Source organism: Oncorhynchus mykiss, chromosome 15 (genome assembly GCF_057628025.1).
Source record: "Oncorhynchus mykiss isolate SJ-2025 chromosome 15, ASM5762802v1, whole genome shotgun sequence".
Taxonomy (NCBI): Eukaryota; Metazoa; Chordata; class Actinopteri; order Salmoniformes; family Salmonidae; genus Oncorhynchus; species Oncorhynchus mykiss.
This window is the reverse complement of record NC_143036.1, coordinates 54,806,234-54,825,355: the sequence shown is the minus strand read 5'-3', so window position 1 is coordinate 54,825,355 and position 19,122 is coordinate 54,806,234. Positions and strand designations below refer to the sequence as shown.

The following is a 19,122-nucleotide window of genomic DNA, read 5'->3' as shown; positions in this document are numbered from 1 at the left end:
TTAGGCTTAGCTAAATTCTACAGTTGTCCCTGACGTGACAACTAGATGGAGATGTGCTAGCCACAACCGTAGAGGCCATCATTTCTAAAAAAACATCAGTATCATAACACCGCCATAATGAATTAATGAGGTGTGTCTGTGTGTGTAGGCCCCATGACAAGCAACGCTGCACAATATGGCCTGGGTTTGAGACAGGGGGGGGGCCTATAACTAGTTCAAATGGAATAACCATGAACTGAATAGTTCATTCACAGCTTTCCTGACAAATGCTGAGGGTTTGATTATCTCAATTGATTCTTGCTGAAATACTGGGGCAGGAAATGTCAATTTCACAACTACAAAATAAAAAAAAACACAAGAACACATTTTCCTTTTGGGCTGTTTATTATTGGGGTAACAGTTGATTTCTTCCGGATGGATTAATGGGTTACGTTATTTTCAACAGAAAACCTAACTGATCTACTCTTCTCCTTATCCTACGGAGGTGCTTCAGGTCAGCTAGTAGGCCTGGAAAAATGTCTCCACTCTTTTATATCTGAATGTAGAGGACCGGTAAGAAAAGTCAGTCATGAAAAGGAAAATCACTTAATTTCCCTTCTGCTCGGTCACGGATGTGCCGCCAAAAACACACATCTTCTCCTTTAAAGAAAACTCCCTACGTCATTTCACCATCTGGTTTTGACACAGTCGTATGAGTGAGAGTCTGAACGTAACAGATTCTTCAGTGCTTTGAACAAATAGAGGAAAACAAAATCTCTCACTATTCAGAGAAACTGGAGCATATGCAACCAACTGTAGGCTATACAATATATCTACTTTTCAGGGAGATTGAAACAAAAACTATACATCACCTATACATCTGCCAATATATCTATTGTTTATACCATCCATATGATATTTTAACAAGCGTTTCCGTTAGAAAAATACAATTTGGTCTGTTTCTTTTCTACTGTGCCATGGCTTTCTGATTGAACAAGACATAATTCAGATTTCCCCCCCCCCCCCCCCTCACTAATTGTTTTTTTGACCAATCGGATCTTTTCACATCGTGACTTTCATGAAACCATTTTTAAAAAAAGGCTGTAGCAAATTGAGCTACAAAACCATGATGCATCTGCAAAAATTAACTATCATTCTGAGGACTAAGATATCTAGTTATTGGGAAGGTAACCTTTTCCCTGAATTTTGTACATTTTCACCCCAAATTCTCATTTCCGAAATGTGTCCGGATTAAATTCTCGGGTGATTATAAATGTTCTCTTTAGAAAACCTAACACAAAAAATGTTGCTGTACATATATCATACATTTGTCCATAAATCATAAAAATGGATTAGTAGTTGGAGTTTACATTAAACTATAATATTTATTTCATACAAACACAGTGTCTGTCTGAGGACGGGTTTCATTACCGTAACTACCGAATCAGCTAAAGTGCTGAAATTGGAAAGTCTGATTTAATTTTAGAATAACTGAACAATTTCATTTGAAATATTTACATCTTCAGTGTGATGTTTAACTCAGGCCTTGTCATTAGGGGAGCAATATTAACAAATATTAGAAATATATATATAACTTTTTGGGACTTTGAAAACTGTTACGGTAATGAGAGTTTTGTGAAAAGGCTAGTAAAATGCATAATATCTGATAAAAAAAAGTTGAATAATTCTAAAATAGATAAGCACAGATCCTAATCTCAGTGATTCAAGAGGAAATTCCGTGAAAAATTACACTTTAATTCATTTTTTACAGTTTCATGAGAATTGCCTATCAGAGCTTTTTCAGAGCTGATCTGATTGGTCAAAAGTCCAATTAGCGAGAAAAAAAAAAGTCAGAAGTCATAGCCACTCAATCAATCAATCAAATGGTCACCGTCTCTTCAATGTGCCAGAGTATCGCTGGTCAGCTATCTACTTGTCTTTCTCTGTCAGATAATCACCCAAACTATATCTCTTGGAATGCCAGAAAAACTCAAGCCTATCTGGATGAACTGAGTTAATATGGAGTCTTTCCCGGTGGATGGATAGCTTACTATGAGCTGGGGAAATAAACCACTAACATCACTACTGCTGGCTCTGGCTGGGCCAACTTCACAGCATACACATGGGGAGGTCTCTCCAACCCGTCCTGTAGGTTTTTCACCCCAACCCTAATCTAGCACACCTGATTCTAATAATTAGCTAGTTGATAAGATGAATCAGGTAAGACATCACTGGGTTTGGCGTGAAAACATACAGGAGGGTAGCTCTCCGGAAACAGGGTTGGAGAGCCCTACCTTAAAGTCTAATCCTATAAAGCAGAACTGGAGCACCCTCTACTGGTCAGATATGGGATATCTATGGTGTGCTAAGAGCGCTCCCAACACTGCCCTCTTCTCTCCCCACCCCTAAGGTTTATACAGGCTCAAGTCTAGACCAGGTTCAGGTGTGTATATATATATGGATCTACATGTACATACAGTGATGGTAACCTACACACAGCAGTGTGATAGCATCAGTGCCTCCGCAGATGGCTCCTTGAGTGTCCACTGACTCCACTCCTCTGGCATCACGTTGGCTCCCATCCCTCCTTCTAGTGCGGGGTTCCAACAATACTTTTGGTCCCTTAGATGTGAAGTCTCTCCTTCTTTCACCCCTTCTCCTCCCTCTCTCGGTTTCGCTTGCACCACTTTCCCAGCCCAGCTACTTTCTTCATCATCGTTAGCGGCGCTCCTTCATCTGTTAAGTCTCTCCTCAGGATGGAGGCTCCCAAGAACCAGGAGTGAGACGAGACTGGGGATCTGAGAGAGAGAGAGAGAGAGAACAGCAGCTGTTAGAAGGCGCTCGCCAGTCAATTAGAGCCAGTTTAAACACGGTTTCTGTTCTCTCTCCTTTGCGCTGCTGTAACATCACTACCCCAAGGACCAGCCTCCTCCCAGACATAAACACTAACACACTAATCAACTGTCTGTCTGGACACTCTCACACACACACATTTTTAATCAGGTGTCTGTGCTCGCTCCCATTGATTGAAACCTACAGTCGTCCGGGGGAGAAAACAAGTTCAACTCTCTGGAAGAGACGTGACACCTGAATCAGCCTGTGTGTGTGTGTGTGTCGTAGCAGACTGACCAAAGGGTTTCAATGATGTGTAATGTGTTAAAAAGAGAATGTTCTTCCCCTCTCTGTGGTCTCCTGACACCCCACTGTGACTAACACTGAGCTACACACACACAGTGGTGGGGTTAGTTTAATCACAGCTAAAGAGGCTCATCCTCAGACAGACCACACAGAGCCCCGGGGGAGTAAACCTGGAGGACGGATTCGGTCTTATATCCGGGCCTGGCTACACAATCCATATTTTACTAGACAGAGTGAGTGAAGAGAGGAGGAAGCTTGAGGACATCTGCCCTCATAAAACATTGTGATATACGATGGTATCGCCCCCTATTGGACAAAACCCCCCACCCCCCCTAAAGAACACTAAAAATCCCCCGTTGGGCTATAGCGCGAAATCACATGCTACAACTGGACGAATCATGACGTAAGATGATGTTGCGGAAAGCCCGGGCAGAGGCTGAGCAGGGGAAAATATTTTCTAATATTATTGTCTGGTGGAGCTTTTGGCATGGAATGGGTTTGCCCGTGTCTGTGTGGCGCGCACATGATGGAGCACAGTGACAGTCAACTGATCAGGCTGTCTTGCCGTAGTTAGGTTCTAAATAACGAGAGAGGAAAAGAAGGAAAGTCGGTCCTCCTCGGACCTGGAGCTAGCTTTATTTGGCACGTCCTCCTCTCTTTAATATTGTTGGTTCGATCTCTCATAAAGCTGTGACCGAGAATAGCCCTTGCCTATAGACTCCCACTTCCATTCACTGACCTTCAACTCACCTTCGTAGGCTGTTTGGAACATTTGGGAAATCGCCTACGGTTCATAACTTCAACGAGCAGGAGGATTGGCGTCGGAGGGATTTCTCTGCGTCGCACAAATTATTTCTTCCTCCGTTAGCTTAAGCTCGATTCAACTCGTCATTCCATTTCTCTATCGGCTATATTGATATTTGTTCTCCCTCATTATTACCCCGGCTACTTACGTTTCTTAGGCTATTCAAACAACTTTTTGAGATGAAAGCGTAGCCGAGCCCAAAATAATATGCAGAGCCTGTCGATATGGAGAGAGACGGGAATAACGCCTAAAGAAACAACAAGATAGATAAAGACTAGCTGTCATGTAATGTGTACAAAACATTAAGAACACCTGCTCTTTCCATGAATCTGGGTGACTTCGATCAGTGTCGATGAAGGGGAGGAGACAGGTTAAAGAAGGATTCAGAGGGTGAATGGGCAAGACAACATATGGCTTTGAACAGGGGTAGCAGGTGCCAAAGCACAACCAGCCAACTTGACACAACTGTGGAGTCGAGATGAGCCAGCATCCCTGTAGAATGCTTTCGACACATTGTCGAGCCCATACCCTGACGAATTGAGGCTGTTCTGAGGGCAAAAGAGACGGAGAGAGAGAGACAGAGAGAAACAATATTTGGAGGACTTCCCCACTCTATAACATATTGAACTAGGTTATATAGGATATTACTCGGTAGGTCACTCCGTGTGGTGCCCTGCTGTGCACCCCCCAGTCAAGTTCAAATAGGCTAAACCAAGTTCAAATAGGCTGTCTATCATCGTCAATAGATGTAATATCGCCCCAACCCCACTCTCCTGGCTCCATCTCTATTAGTCCGCCCGCCCCCCCTCCCTCCCTCATAACAACCCATTTCACACGCCACTTCCTCTCAACAACAAGATATCGACAAAGACAACCATATGTGTAGTGAGGCTCACCAGAGCAGTGCCTTGGACCGAGTGCTGACCCCCTTAGCCCTGGCGCCGCTGGGCGGCGTGCTGACCGGTGGCGTGGCGTTCCGGTGGCTCCTCTTATGGGACTCCAGGTAGAGTTTCTTGGCAAAGGCCCGGCCGCACACGTCACACGCGTGGAGCGAGAAGTTCTTGGTGACACGCACCTCTGTGCTACTGCTGCTGCTCTCCTGGTGGGCGTCATGGCGACGCGTGTGGAGGGGCGTCGGGGCGGGGGTGTCGGGGTGTTGTTTGTCGTTCTTACGGGAGACAGGTGACCCGGTTTGGGCCTCCTGCTGCCTCTCCTGTCTCTCCTGGTTGCGAGTGAACGGAGTGGAGGAGGAGAGGAGGTCCTGTTTACGTGTGACTGGGTAGGAAGAGGAGTTGAGGAGCTCCTGTTTGCGTGTGACTGGGGGCGTAGGGGGGGAGGGGGCCGAGTGGCACCCGTTTACCTCCTCCTTGACCGTTGTTCCTCCTCTCTTGTTGTTGTTGGCATTGGGGGCAGAGTTGAGGACCACCTCAGCCGGCCGCTTGACCGCACGCGACTCCAGCTTGGGCACGATCTTGGCCAGGTAGCCCGTCGACTTCTTGTGCACCACCGTCACGTGGCGCAGGACGTCGCGCTTGCGCCGGGACTCGTAGCGGCAGAGCGGGCAGCGGTAGAACTTAATGAAGATGTCCGTGCCGTCCGTGTGCAGCTCGATGTGCTTGGTGAGGTTCTGGCGCGAGCTGAACTGACGTTTGCACAGCTTGCAGAACAGCTGCTTGAAGTCGAAACCCACCGAGAGCTTCTGAGGGTGTCTCCCAAGAGTCCCGCTACTAGTACTACCGGTGCTGTTGATGGACGTGGAACGAGTCCATGTCTTGGGGCTGCCGCCACCCTCTTCCTCTTTGATCTTTTGACCTGCCTTGGTTGCCACGGCGACGCCCTTCCTGTCCGTGTCGCCTGGCGTCGAGGCGGGGCTGGAGTCAGGGTCGTCCCAGGGTTCCACCGCCTCCTCCTTCACGCTCAGGCTGTTGATAGGGGTTCTGTTGCTAGGGCTGCTGTCAGTGTTGGTCGCTGTTTTGCTGCTGTTGTTTTTGTTGGTCGCCGTGGATGTGGTTGCGGCCGTGGTCATGGAGACGGAGCTAACGTTCTTGAGGTTCTTGAGATTGTAGATCTTGTGGACGATGCGCATGTGTCTCTTTAACATGACCTGGGAGCTGTACTTCCTCTTGCAGAGTAGACAGCGGCAGGAGGCCAGGTTGTACAGGGCCGATGCCAGGAGAGAAGGGGCAGGGGGCGCCATGGTGGAGCTTTTGGGGGGCTGAGGGGTGGTAGCAGCCGCGGCTCCTCCGCACTTTGGGGTGTGACCTCTCGTGGGTGAGGAGTTGGCGCTCTTGCGGGGAGGCGTGGCCTCCAGGGACAGCGGCTGGCCGGGGCGCGTGGCGATGTCCGGCGTGATGGTGTCCCGGCGCAGGCCGCGGTGCACCTCGTCAAAATGGCGCCGCACATTGGCCTTGGTGGCGAAAGACTTGAAGCAGACGGGGCAGGACTTGCCGCTGGGCGTGTGCAAGGGGCGGGACCGACCTTTGACCATGGAGAGGAGGCTGATGGGAACGGTGCGCGTCTCGGTGAACTTCCGGAGCTCCTCCAGCTTGGTCTGGTGCATCTTGCGACAGTGGCGGCGGATGCTGCGGCGAGAGTTGAAGTCCTTGCCACACAGGCAGCACGAGATGGTAACGTCCTCCACCTAGGGGGAGAGAGACAGAGGGAGAGTATTACAGTGAGTGTTGGTGTGTGTGTGTGTGTGTGTGTGTGAGCGTGTGTCTGCTTGCAACCTTTCTCCTGTATGTACCCACCCCGCTCGTAGACCCCTCCTCCTCAGGCTGCGCCGCCTCCTCTCCTCCCTCCTCCTCCTCCTGGTCACTCCTCCTCCTCTCCTCCCCCGTCTGTCCATTCTCCGGCGTCCCTCCCTGCTCCCCCCAGGGCTCAGGGCTGTGTGTGTGGGTCCCTCCAGGGGTGTGTGGAGCCCGGGGGAAGTGGGCCAGCTCCTCCTCTGAGGACATGAACTGGAACACAGCGTTATTGGAGGTCTGGATTGGCTCCAGGCGCATCACGTAGTCCGGCCGGTCCTTCCTGGGGTAGATGGCCTCCAGGAGGTCCTTCATGGCCCCGCTCTGCTTGTCACCCTCGCCCGCTGGATCTAAGAGGTCAGGGAGGAGGAAGAGAAAGGCATTAGGAAAATAACATTTTCAACCAGACACCAATATTTGCTCCCAAACGTATCTAGGCTCAAAACACATCACGTCACAACACTAAGGAACATTCCGACAGAAGGAACATTTTTAAACTTGCCAAAGGGAGAAACAAAAACACACTATTTTTTCTGTTTCCAAATAAGATATGTAATGAGCACATTGTGGCAACAGCAACCACGTTTCAACCATATCATTAAATAGCAATTGAATGTATCTTTGTGTTTTCACAGACATGGTCTTTGTTGTCGTTATAGTTCAATACACAGATGAGATAACAAGAGGATTTTCTAGATGACTGGCATTTCTAGATATAGACAGAAGTCATAGAGAATGGAAGAGTAGTGGCTAATGAGGCTGGATCAAAGACAGAGGCTGGAGCATGAAAGAAAATTTAGTTAGAGTATAGGAGGACAGGAGAGAAAGGGACCAACTACATTAGGGAGAGACAGAGACATGGAGAGAGACAGAGACATGGAGAGACAGGGAGAGAGACAAAGACATGGAGAGACAGGGAGAGAGACATGGAAAGACAGGGAGAGAGACATGGAAAGAGACAAAGACATGGAGAGAGAGAGCGACATGGAGAGAGTCATGTAAAGAGAGGCATTAGAGGGAGAGAGAGACATGTAGAGAGAGACATGGAGAGAGAGACATTGAGAGAGAGACATGGAGAGAGAGACATTAGAGGGAGAGAGAGATTAGAGGGAGAGACATGTAGAGAGAGAGAGAGTGAGAGACATGTAGAGAGACATGGAGAGAGAGAGAGAGAGTGAGTGTAGACCAACGAAGACCGTGAGTGAGTGAGTGAGTGACAGAATAAAAGAGACAAGCATAGGCATTAAGTGGGAGACAAGCATTGACAAAGAGGGAGAGAGACAGAAAGAGAACAAGAGAGCGAGAGAGAGTCTTAGAGAGATGTAGTCACGTACCGTCCGGCTTGGACAGTCTGGTGAGGCAGTAGTACTCTTTGTGGGTGATGAGGTTGGGCAGGCCCCGAAACAAGCTGCGACATGTCTTACACTCAAAGATGGTGTCCACCTCATTCAGCAGCATGTGCTTCAGCTGGGCAGTACCTACACATACACGACACCAGGGGGCAGTGTTAGGGAGCGCTGGCGGAGACAGACAGACAGGACAAATAGGACTGGGCCATCATCAACTCCTAGAGCCTAAAACCCTTCGGTGTTTGCATATCGGAAGGAATATGATAGGTGTGATTAAATAGATTTGGTTTGCTGGACGAGCGATCACAATTTTTCTTCAGATGTGCAAACATTGAAAGAGTAGGAGCTAGGTGTTGCACTTGGGTCATGTTTCATAACAAAATGTACGACTGTGTTGTGATTCCTGATTAAAAGACCTCGGTGCAGTCGGAGTAGCACGACTAGATGTTACCTGAGCGGAAGACCTCTGTGATCTGCTGGATGCCAGACTTGGAGGTCTGGAGCTGCTGCTGCAACAGAGGAGGGTCACCTGGCTCCACGCAGTACCCTGCAGAGGTCACACACTTCAATACAACACTTCACTCTGCCCCCAGCCATGGAGTGTGTGTGTGTGTGTGTGTATATAGAGAGTGGCTATTTCCTATAGGAAGTGACTAGGATGGGTTTGCTGCCAGATCCTGGGCATATAAGTATAGAAGTGGTGGCAGCCCCTATACAAATGACAGTGGTGGGTGCAACGTGTGTGTCAATGAGAGTCAGAGTGTGTGTGAGTGTGTGTGTGTGTGTGTGTGTGGGGGGGTTTAATCTCTACAGCCCGGGGTCAGATGGCGACCAATCAGACACGCCGACACAGCCAGCATCAAACACGGCAGTAATCATTACGCCCATTCTGTTGCAAAACGTTTCGTCTGTTGCGTTTACTCCAAGTGGAAAACGCAAACGAGTTCCTATGGGAATAATTCGGTTAGGTCCCTCCCAGTTTTGCTCCGTTTGCATGCGTTTGGTTCTTAACGGTTTCCTTAATGAATACACCTCAGTTCACCCCTTCCGCCCAGGCTAGAGTAAGACAAACAGGAAATATGCGTGTGTGTGTGTGTGTGTGTGTGTGTGTGTGTGAGTTTTATGCAACAGACAGACAGTTGATGCAACAGATATTTCACATGTTCGCTACAGTTAGTGGGGTCTCTCTCTCCAATCCCAAATGGACCCCTAAGAAATATGGTGAAACTTCCACCTAAAATATCCGAGGGCAAGGTGGAAGTTATTGCCACATTGCTTACACCTGTCAAATCCTCTCAGATCTCCACAAGTACATAGGGGTCCATCTGGGATTGGGCCCTGGACTGAGGCTTCACCTCTGTCTCCGGCCGCACGTCAATACTCCAGCATATCTTCCTCTCCTCTTCTCCTCCCCTTCATCTGACGTGAAGGATCTGGACAGGCTTCAGCCATACTGCTGTAGGGCATTTTCATGTAAAAGGAGCCACGAGCATGAGAGGTCAATAGGAGCGAGTGTCAAATGAAAGCTAAGAGTCTATTTTTGTTTCAACACCGGATGTCCATAGACATTGAAAAGTAGTTGACATTTGGTGGCCTTGATTTCAACGTCCACGGATGTTGTTTCTTTTGAAACGTTCCGGATCGGCCTTGATTTCAACGTCCACGGATGTTGTTTCTTTTGAAACGTTCCGGATCGGCCTTGATTTCAACGTCCACGGATGTTGTTTCTTTTGGAACGTTCCGGATCGGCCTTGATTTCAACGTCCACGGATGTTGTTTCTTTTGAAACGTTCCGGATCGGCCTTGATTTCAACGTCCACGGATGTTGTTTCTTTTGAAACGTTCCGGATCGGCCTTGATTTCAACGTCCACGGATGTTGTTTCTTTTGGAACGTTCCGGATCGGCCTTGATTTCAACGTCCACGGATGTTGTTTCTTTTGAAACGTTCCGGATCGGCCTTGATTTCAACGTCCACGGATGTTGTTTCTTTTGGAACGTTCCGGATCGGCCTTGATTTCAACGTCCACGGATGTTGTTTCTTTTGAAACGTTCCGGATCGGCCTTGATTTCAACGTCCACGGATGTTGATTTTTGGTCCGGTCCCGACCGGCCTTCATTCGGCCCAATTTACGTCCATGATTATTCAGATTTGGTCAAGTCTGGACCAGACCAAACTAATGTACTGTACTGAATGAACTATACTCTATTGTACTGAACTATACTCTACTGTTCTGAGCTGTACTGTGTTGTACTTTGATGTCCAAACTTGTGAAAGATAGATGTCTATTGTTTCAGTTTTGGTCCGGTCCAACCTAATTTTATATTTGTTTGGGGTCGGAGTGCATTAAAATAATAGCCAGTGTACCCAAATATGAAAAGGAAGATATTGCATATTTCTACCTTTATGTACTTAGGATACATCACCATGAAGAGAATGAAATGTACATGTATAATTATGTGTTTCTGTGTAGTACAAATACACTTCATTTACTGTAGTTCATGAACCAAAAAAAAGACTTATTTTGTCACTCTCCTCTCCCTCTCCTCTCCCCGGCCTCGGTCCCTCTCCTCTCCTCTCCCCGGCCCCTCTCCTCTCCCCGGCCCCTCTCCTCTCCCTGGCCCCTCTCCTCTCTCCGGCCTCGGTCACTCTCCTCCTCCCGGCCCCTCTCCCCGGCCCCTCTCCTCTCCCCGGCCCCTCTCCTCTCCCCGGCCCCTCTCCTCTCCCCGGCCCCTCTCCTCTCCCCGGCCCCTCTCCCCTCCCCGGCCCCTCTCCTCGGCCCCTCTCCTCTCGGCCTCGGCCCCTCTCCTCTCCCCGGTACCTCTCCTCTCCCCGGCCTCGGTCCCTCTCCTCTCCCCGGTCCCTCTCCCCGGCCCCTCTCCTCTCCCTCGGTCCCTCTCCTCTCCCTCGGTCCCTCTCCTCTCCCTCGGTCCCTCTCCTCTCTCCGGCCTCGGTCCCTCCCCTCTCCCTCGGTCCCTCTCCTCTCTCCGGCCTCGGTCCCTCCCCTCTCCCTCGGTCCCTCTCCTCTCTCCGGCCTCGGTCCCTCCCCAGTCCCTCTCCTCTCTCCGGCCCCTCCCCGGTCCCTCTCCTCTCTCCGGCCTCGGTCCCTCCCCGGTCCCTCTCCTCTCTCCGGCCTCGGTCCCTCCCCGGTCCCTCTCCTGTCCCTCTCCTCTCTCCGGCCTCGGTCCCTCTCCTCTCTCCGGCCTCGGTCCCTCTCCTGTCCCTCTCCTCTCTCCGGCCTCGGTCCCTCTCCTCTCCCTCTCTTCTCTCCGGCCTCGGTCCCTCTCCTCTCCCTCTCTTCTCTCCGGCCTCGGTCCCTCTCCTCTCCTCTCTCCGGCCTCGGTCCCTCTCCTCTCCTCTCTCCGGCCTCGGTCCCTCTCCTCTCCTCTCTCCGGCCCTCTCCTCTCCTCTCTCCGGCCTCGGTCCCTCTCCTCTCTTCTCCTTGGTCCCTCTCCTTGGTCCCTCTCCTCTTCCAGTCTCCCCAGCCACTCTCCCAGTCTCCTCAGTCAGGACAGACTGGCCAACAATGACTGAATAAATATATTGTATCTAGTGCTCCGCAGTGTGTTTGAAGGACATCAATCAAACTAACGGTAGGTTGGTGTAGACAAGCGGGCAGTCTTACCCGGTGTCCTGGGGGCTGCGTCGGGGCCAGGGTTAAGGTCAGTCATTGGGTTAGGGCTGCTGGGCTGTGGCTCGTCTGTCTGGCAGCACTGGTCTCTGGTAACATGGCGCTCAGGTTGGGACTCGTCCTGGGGGATCTCCTCCATCTCCACCTCCATCCTGCTGGAACTCTGATACATAGACAGACAGAGATAGAGCGAGAGAATGGTGAAGTTTACCTTTTAAACCTCACAGACATTCCTGGGCTATACGATGGTCAGGGAAACACTGGGTCAGAGGGTGTGGGGTGCGGAGTTGGAAAAAGAGGTACGGGTAATTCAACACAGGTGTGGCTCCTGAGTTAATTAAGCAATTAACATCCCATCTTGCCTACGGCGATGTATAAAAATGACCAGTTGCCCATTATTTTAACTACCATGACTAGAAGAAGAGATCTCAGTGACATTGAAAGAGAGGTCTCAGGGGAGCACAGGGGGTTTAAAGCTGTTCTGGTTGCTCGTGGTGTCCCAATGCCCTAATAAGACACATTATGTTGGTGTTTCCTTTACTTTGGCGGTTACCTGTACATCTACAGACACTCTCTACTACACTCTCTACAGACACTCTCTACTAGCCTGTGTAACACCAGCGCTATAAGTGTTATGGGAGAACCCTACTTATATAGGAGAGACACAGAAATACTGTACACGGCACTACGGAACCGCCTCTATAGCTGCATAATTGGTCTGAGTAAAGATACCTAATGACTCATTATGCCAAACGCTATTTGATCAGCAGTGCTGTTGCTGATCTCGACACCTGCGGTGTCATGTGGCATTGTTTGGTTGGGTCTGATAAGGGCGGGTGGTGGTTCCACTACTGGCTGGGTGAGACTCTCGCCTTGTCTGTCTTTCTGTTTCTCTCTCCAGGGTGATGGAGATGTTTCCCAGCACACCCAGCTAACACACACACACACACTAGGCTGTCAGAGATAAGGGACTCCACACTAACCCTTGGCTTCTCTCTCTCCCCTCTGAATACTTTCTGAAGGCACTGTAAGTCTGAGGAGAGAGAGCGAGAACTTGTCATCTCTCTCACTGATTGATGAGTAAACAGTGAGGATGACTGTCTGTATTCAACTGCTGCATGACAGACGCTGTGAAAAGGAAAAGACAGAGTGGGCTGGAAACAGGGAGGAGTAGAGGGATGGTACCTGAACCACTGAGAGGACTCAGTGTGTAGATTGGGAGTCAGGATATAAACATAGTACACTGGGGTTGAGGGGCTATTGTTTAGGAGAGGGGGGAATAGTATATATTTGGGGTTCTATTGGGACTGTGTACTGGTAGGATATATACGGGGGGAGGGGGGGGGGACTGTCTTGTCTCTACCTTCATGTGTTGCTGAGAGGTCTTCCTCGGAGCGGATTTGGCCTTCACCATGCTGCTCTCCCTCTACCCAAACACCTGCAACAACACTGGAATGAGCCCATGTTTCAGTGTGCGTGTTTCCCCATCATTGCCAAACCATGTTTCGATGCCGTCACAGAGGTGAAAAGAGGTAAAGCCCCCCTCTAGTGGTGGCCCCAGGCTAGTGCAGTTCCATCCATCACATCCACCTGCCTGACTGTCGGCACACTTCCAAGTCTTCATGTATTATTCCAAGTAAAGAGTGTGTGTGTGTGTCTCTATCAGAAACTGCCCAAACCATATACACCCCCCCCCCCCCCCCCCCCCCCCCACACACACACAATATATTTTCAATGCACTGTGAAGTTGATTAACGGTACTGTCTCTGACTGTAACTATGTGGTGGTCAATACGTGGTACAAAGTCCATGTTTTGGAAGTCATGTCAAAGTGATTCTAGCACTACCGCCTAAAGAGTCAACCCCTCTGTCCCGAGTCTGGTTCCTCTCTAACTCCCTTCCAGGTAGTTTTTCCTGGTCGCCGCGCTAGTGCTTGCTGACTCACTTTAGGCTACCGTAAGGCACTTTGCAAATGTTTTGCACCGATTTGATCAAAACTAGGTTTTCAGATTTCCATTCTTCCAAACCTATAGCCTAATGCATTAGGAGGAAGATGGTCATCGCCGTCTCAGAGCAGGGAGAAATACAAGAGCATGTTCAATGAAGAGCTCAGCGGTAATGCTCTCTGACAGCATCAGACCGGACGGCCGGGTATCACTGGAGTCAATCCAAAGTCGTGAGGCTCAATCAGAAAACATGCAGCTATCATCAGAGAGGTGACCTGGTGGCGAAGACTTGGTAACACGCGCGGGCGTTTCCATGGAGACAGAGCCAGAAGTAGTTGTTCCTACTCAGGTAATATGATGAAGTGTGTATTTATCAGTGGGCCTGTAGAGACAGACACTGCTACCAGAACAAACTCACCAGAGAGTAATTTAAAATTTAAAACGGGAAATCTGTGATTGCTACATCATTATTTTTATTTTTTTTACTTTTAAATTCATGACATACAATTGTCCCATTGATTCTTGAAGAATATAACTCAATGACCTCATGACCTTAGTTGGCTGAATTGTCTTACCCCATCAGAAACAAAAATATACACGCGTATTTTACTCCTTTGCTAGTTAACAATGTTTTGTAGACAAACACAGTATAGATTCAAAACATGGTTAAAACTACAAACAAATGTTGTTCTCATGGACGGTCAGTCCTTGGACCCATAGCTCTGTTTATGATTTTAAGAGTGGTCACATATCCCTAAGCTATTTACCGAATCCGTGGCGGGAGTCATTGATGTGTTATTTATTTGAACTGCAGATTGCCCTTTTTAACGTCGCCTGATAAGATGTACACTGATGTGAAAGTACTGAACCCACACCTGCAGGAGACTGCTGCAGCAAGACAGTGAACGACAGTGAACATAATTGAATGAAGAAATGACGGGAAAAAGTTCACAGCAATTATTTCTGTGTGTAAAGGGATGAGTGTATAAGTGCTGGAATAAAGAACGGACGCCTCTGTTCACGTTGTAACCCGTGTGAGACGCCATAACCTCACATGGAGACTGGCTGCTGCCCTCATAATCACACCCACTAGACAGACCACCAGCACATCATAACGCAGGTCTGCCCTTATTGTGAGTGATTCTCAACTTCCTCAATCTAAACCCTATCTGACCATAACAATAGGCCGGCCTTGGGATGTTTACATTCAGTTGTTAGGCAACCCTGTCCTGGTCGTTTTAATTCATCTGAAGAAGAATTTGACCAAAAATATACATCATAATAGCATTATATAGGCATACTTTTTCTTGCCCTCGGCTAGTCTTCTTAAAATGGGCTAGAAATCCGTTTCTAAAGTGGGCACTGTAGAGGCATATACTTTAAAATCATAACCCACATAACCCAACATTACCTAAATATCTCCACATGCTAAAAACGGTCCAATTAAAATGCATTCAGGTGATTTTGATTAAAGTCGATGAGAAAATAAAATACTACTTTTTGTTTGAAAGCAGAAAATCACCCGAGACAAGTGTAACTAACATGCGCAGTGCCCAACGGGGCGCAATAACAAAACCAAGCGTTCAGTTGGACAATACGCCCCACTCGGGACGAAACCAGAAATGGTACAGCGTTTCCCCCGCTTTAATCAGAAAGAATGCCTTATTTTTATGATTCATTATCTACAATTTTATGTGTGCGCTATTCGTAAGGGCTTTACGGTCGAACAAAATGTACGTTTACCATACTGTGGAAAATTATACCCATATTTTGAGAAGTCGCGAGATATCGACACCAGCGACTCCACAATGGGTCTCGTCAAACATGAAGGACGAAGTGAACTGCCCTCGCTGACTAACAAAAGTCCCTGTGAGCCTGCCAGCCACCATCCCCTTACGCATTCCACGCAAAGGGGGAAGAAATGTTGCCATTCCGTAAAATAAAATACCATAAAACGATGCCTACACTGTTCAATTTCATCTCCAATTGCAACTCGTCTCCACTAGCAAGCGCGCATTGATTGTTGGCGTTTGGTTCACAGTTATCTTTCAGCGGGTAGCAGTCTCCATTAGCAACTCCATATCCCATGGGCGTGCAGGGCCGCAGGCTGTGACGCAAATGCCACTTGTGAATTGCAAATCTGACATATCTAATTCAGTGTGGCTGGATGACTATTCACCCCGCATTTAAAACTATAACATCCCCCCCGCCCACGTGCTGGGAGAAGTGGCGATGCCAATAGCCACTAGCCAGCATATTATGTTAGGATTCGTTGCATAACTCGCCAGCCCAACTTAATAAATTGTGCACCGAGAGCGAACGGGTGCAGTAGCCAGTCTGGATAGTGTTACGTTTTGAATATGATGGCCCAATCAACACAATTACATTACAATCTGCGCGAAATGACACAGCGACTTATACGATGTGTACACGAGACATGGAAAGCGAGTGGCCTCGGTAAACGTGGATCTATGGTAGCACTTGGCTACGTTCTGCTAGGACGCATGCAGCTGACGATAGAGAGGAGGGCAGGGCAGCCAGAGAGTGGAACTTGGGACTGCATTCATACATAGACCATACGGGCGCCCGGATAAAGGGCTGCATGAATACTGTATTGTGTGCTCCTTTCTCCAAAAGTCCCCAAGTATTTACAAAAGGTTCGCCCAAAAAATATTGTGGCGAAACACAGGTGGTTTCAGCAGCTGCCGATAATATGGAAGCCCATTCCCGCCACCAATTTTTTTTTAAAGTCTACTATCTCAACATTTTGAGAGATACCTACATCAACATTTTGAGGTAGACCATACATATATAGGTCATTTTTCTTTATTTGTTGCATTGTGTGGCGATTTCCATCTATCCACGTTGCAGAGACCGGCACAGCAGGGCCACCAGCAAGCTAATGGTCAGCTGGCATTTGCTTATCACTTTTGACTTGGTTTAATAACAAATAGTGCACAAAAAAAAGCACTGAAAAGATGGGACAAAGTAGCCTACTGTTGTTTAGACTGATTTGCCTCATGATTTGTCAACTTTTGCACAATTCCTCGGTGCTTCAGTCTGAGCAACTGTAGCCTACCCACTGGGCACACGCTGGTCGAATCAACATTGTTGAAATGACGTCGAACCAACATGGAATAGAAGTTGAATTGACGTCTGTGCCCAGTGGGTACTGATAACAACCACCACTACAGCACACATTTGGTTAATATGCAAACTTTAGCTGGCTAGGCTACCTAGACATTTTCAATTCAAAATGATTGATTGGAATGTGATGTGTGATTAACTTTTCAATTACACATGAAAAGGGCTACATGATGCAACCCTGTTAGTGTTATTGTCCAATTGCAGTTGTGTCTATCTGTGTAAAGGACTTCCCATTAGTTCATTTAAAAAATACATAAATTCATCTGAACAAGTACAATGTTGCTGCAGTTTGACAGTGTTTTGATAGTTTCATCCTCACTAGGGCCCAAAGTAAAAAATAAAAACATATGACCTGATTAAGACATTTTTTTATCCCATCATAGCCCATATAAAACTGTTTTACAGTTGATTTATTACCAGATCATACCCTACAACTAGGGTCCAGAGTTTTACCTAGTTAGGTTTGCCTACCAGATCAGGAGAAACTCTGTGCTCCTCACACTGAGGAGTGTGCTCCTCACACAGCACAAAGGCTAGCTGTTAGAGCTTTGGACCAGTAACTGAAAGTTTGCTGGTTTGAACACCCAAGCAGACAAGATTAAAAATATGTGCCCTTGAGCAAGGCACTTAACCCTCATTTGCGCCAGGGGTGCTGTACTACTATGGCTGACCCTGTAAAACATTTCACTGCACCTATCCAGTGTATGTGTAAAATACAACTTTTTCTTCTAAGAATCATTCTATATAGGCCTAGGGATCTATCTCGAAATGTCAACTTAGTATCTCAAAATGTTGATTTTATTTCGAATTATTTCGAATTAGTATCTGAACAATTGGATCTCTCATTTTCTGTGTATAGTATCTCGAAATGTTGAGATAGTAGGCCGCCTGTTGACATTGTGGGAATGGGCTTCCATAGATATGTGCAACGCAGCATATCGTTGCGCAGCACTGAACTTTCCCAGTTTTGTGCTAACTACGTGGTGTTCCAAAGGACCATTTTATTCACGCTGTCCTCACTGGCAATCTGGAAGCCAGCGCGCAGGGCATTTTACCGTTCTCATGGCACGATTTGCATTGCCCCATTATCCCCGAAAATCTCCTTTACACGGTTATGTTGTCAGCCTCAAAACGCCAGTATGTTGAGCAACAAAAGACCAGCTTAACTTGATCAAAGCAGAAGCCAAGTACAAAATGCACCTTTCAAGCCGTAAAAGAGAGGCCCCTTCTACATTTTGCAGCATGGCAGGGGAGTGCGGCGTAAAAACGGGCTAACCCATACAAAATAAATACAACGAGAACGTACAACACTCACATAAACACATCCATCACCATCTTAGGGAAATCCCTAAACCACTCTCAGATATTTGGCTTTGTAAAGACTCTCCCGAGTGGACGATATTACGAATGTAAAACGCTGCGCTTTGCGGCTCTGTGCCACCTTTTCCAAGAAGCAGCTTGGCGCACAGACCGGTGACCCTTCCGGCTTTGCGCGTCTTTATAACGACTAGATTTTTACCAACAAATCTAATTTTAGCAATGAAATATGACTAAATACATCTAGTTGTAACTATCATCGTATTTGAGGCCCTAGAAATATTATTTAAGGGCGAGTTTGAGTCGCCGAAACCAATTCCTCTCCCCTCCATGGACAGGCAGAACAAGAGAACGATGACGCCATTTTCTGCAAAAACAACCACGTTCGGGGAGCCAAGGCGAGGGCTTTTACGCTTCCATAACGCGTTCCAGGTCTTCGATGAGACATTTAGGGCGAATATAAATGTGTTAAGAATAGTTCTTACCTGTATAAGTCTTAACCTGACGATGGAATCCGGTTTCACGGAGTAAAGCTACGGGCTTGGGCCGGGGAGCGACTTCGAGTCCGCGTCCCTGTCTGTAGCTAGCCGGGGGTTGTTTATTACGCCTCTCAGCGCTCGGCTCGTCTCTCGCACTGAACAGTTCCTCCAGCAGCTGCCTTTGTGCACTCAGAGGGGACCGTTCAGCTAAAGGCGGCCGCTGCGCAAAGGTGCAGCACTTCTACTTTTCTTTATAAATGCCAGTCTCGTTGGCACTTTGGGGGGTAGGAGAGGAATAGTTGACCCCCCCCCCCTCGTGATCGAGGAACACTGTTGCCAAATTCAGGCCGTTTTAGTGCTCCATTTACTAAGCGCGCGCACAGGCTTTCCAGAATCCAGGACACACAAATTAAACCGAAACGTTAGGTCGTTTTGTTCTCTTCTGCGCATTCTTGTCGTTGATAAAAGTGCATTATTCCTTGGGAAAAGTCGTAAAACGCTAAACGCAGAATGTAAAATAATAAACGGATGATTTGGAACTGTTGGAAATGTTGCACCATGGCCATTTATAATTTATGTGTTTTGAGTT

The 19,122-nt window shown here is 47.9% G+C and overlaps 1 protein-coding gene across 5 annotated transcripts; it reads right to left on the bottom strand.

Annotated features, from left to right (window-relative positions):
* Positions 1-365: 365 nt before the first annotated feature.
* On the bottom strand, positions 366-18,862 carry LOC110490271 (zinc finger protein 800). Of its 5 annotated transcripts, XM_036944566.2 has the most exons (8): positions 18,540-18,847; positions 13,009-13,083; positions 11,640-11,808; positions 8,467-8,562; positions 8,001-8,144; positions 6,673-7,016; positions 4,819-6,563; positions 366-2,777 (listed from the first exon to the last, which is right to left on the bottom strand). In XM_036944566.2, coding segments are annotated over exons 2-8 (2,550 nt in total). In that variant the 5' UTR covers positions 13,060-13,083; positions 18,540-18,847; the 3' UTR covers positions 366-2,776. The 5 variants fall into 5 exon arrangements, with proteins under 5 accessions (XP_036800461.1, XP_021419242.2, XP_090055228.1 ...); XM_021563567.3 differs by lacking the exon at positions 13,009-13,083 and having other exon boundaries at positions 18,540-18,862; XM_090199102.1 differs by lacking the exon at positions 366-2,777 and having other exon boundaries at positions 4,815-6,563.
* Positions 18,863-19,122: the final 260 nt, after the last annotated feature.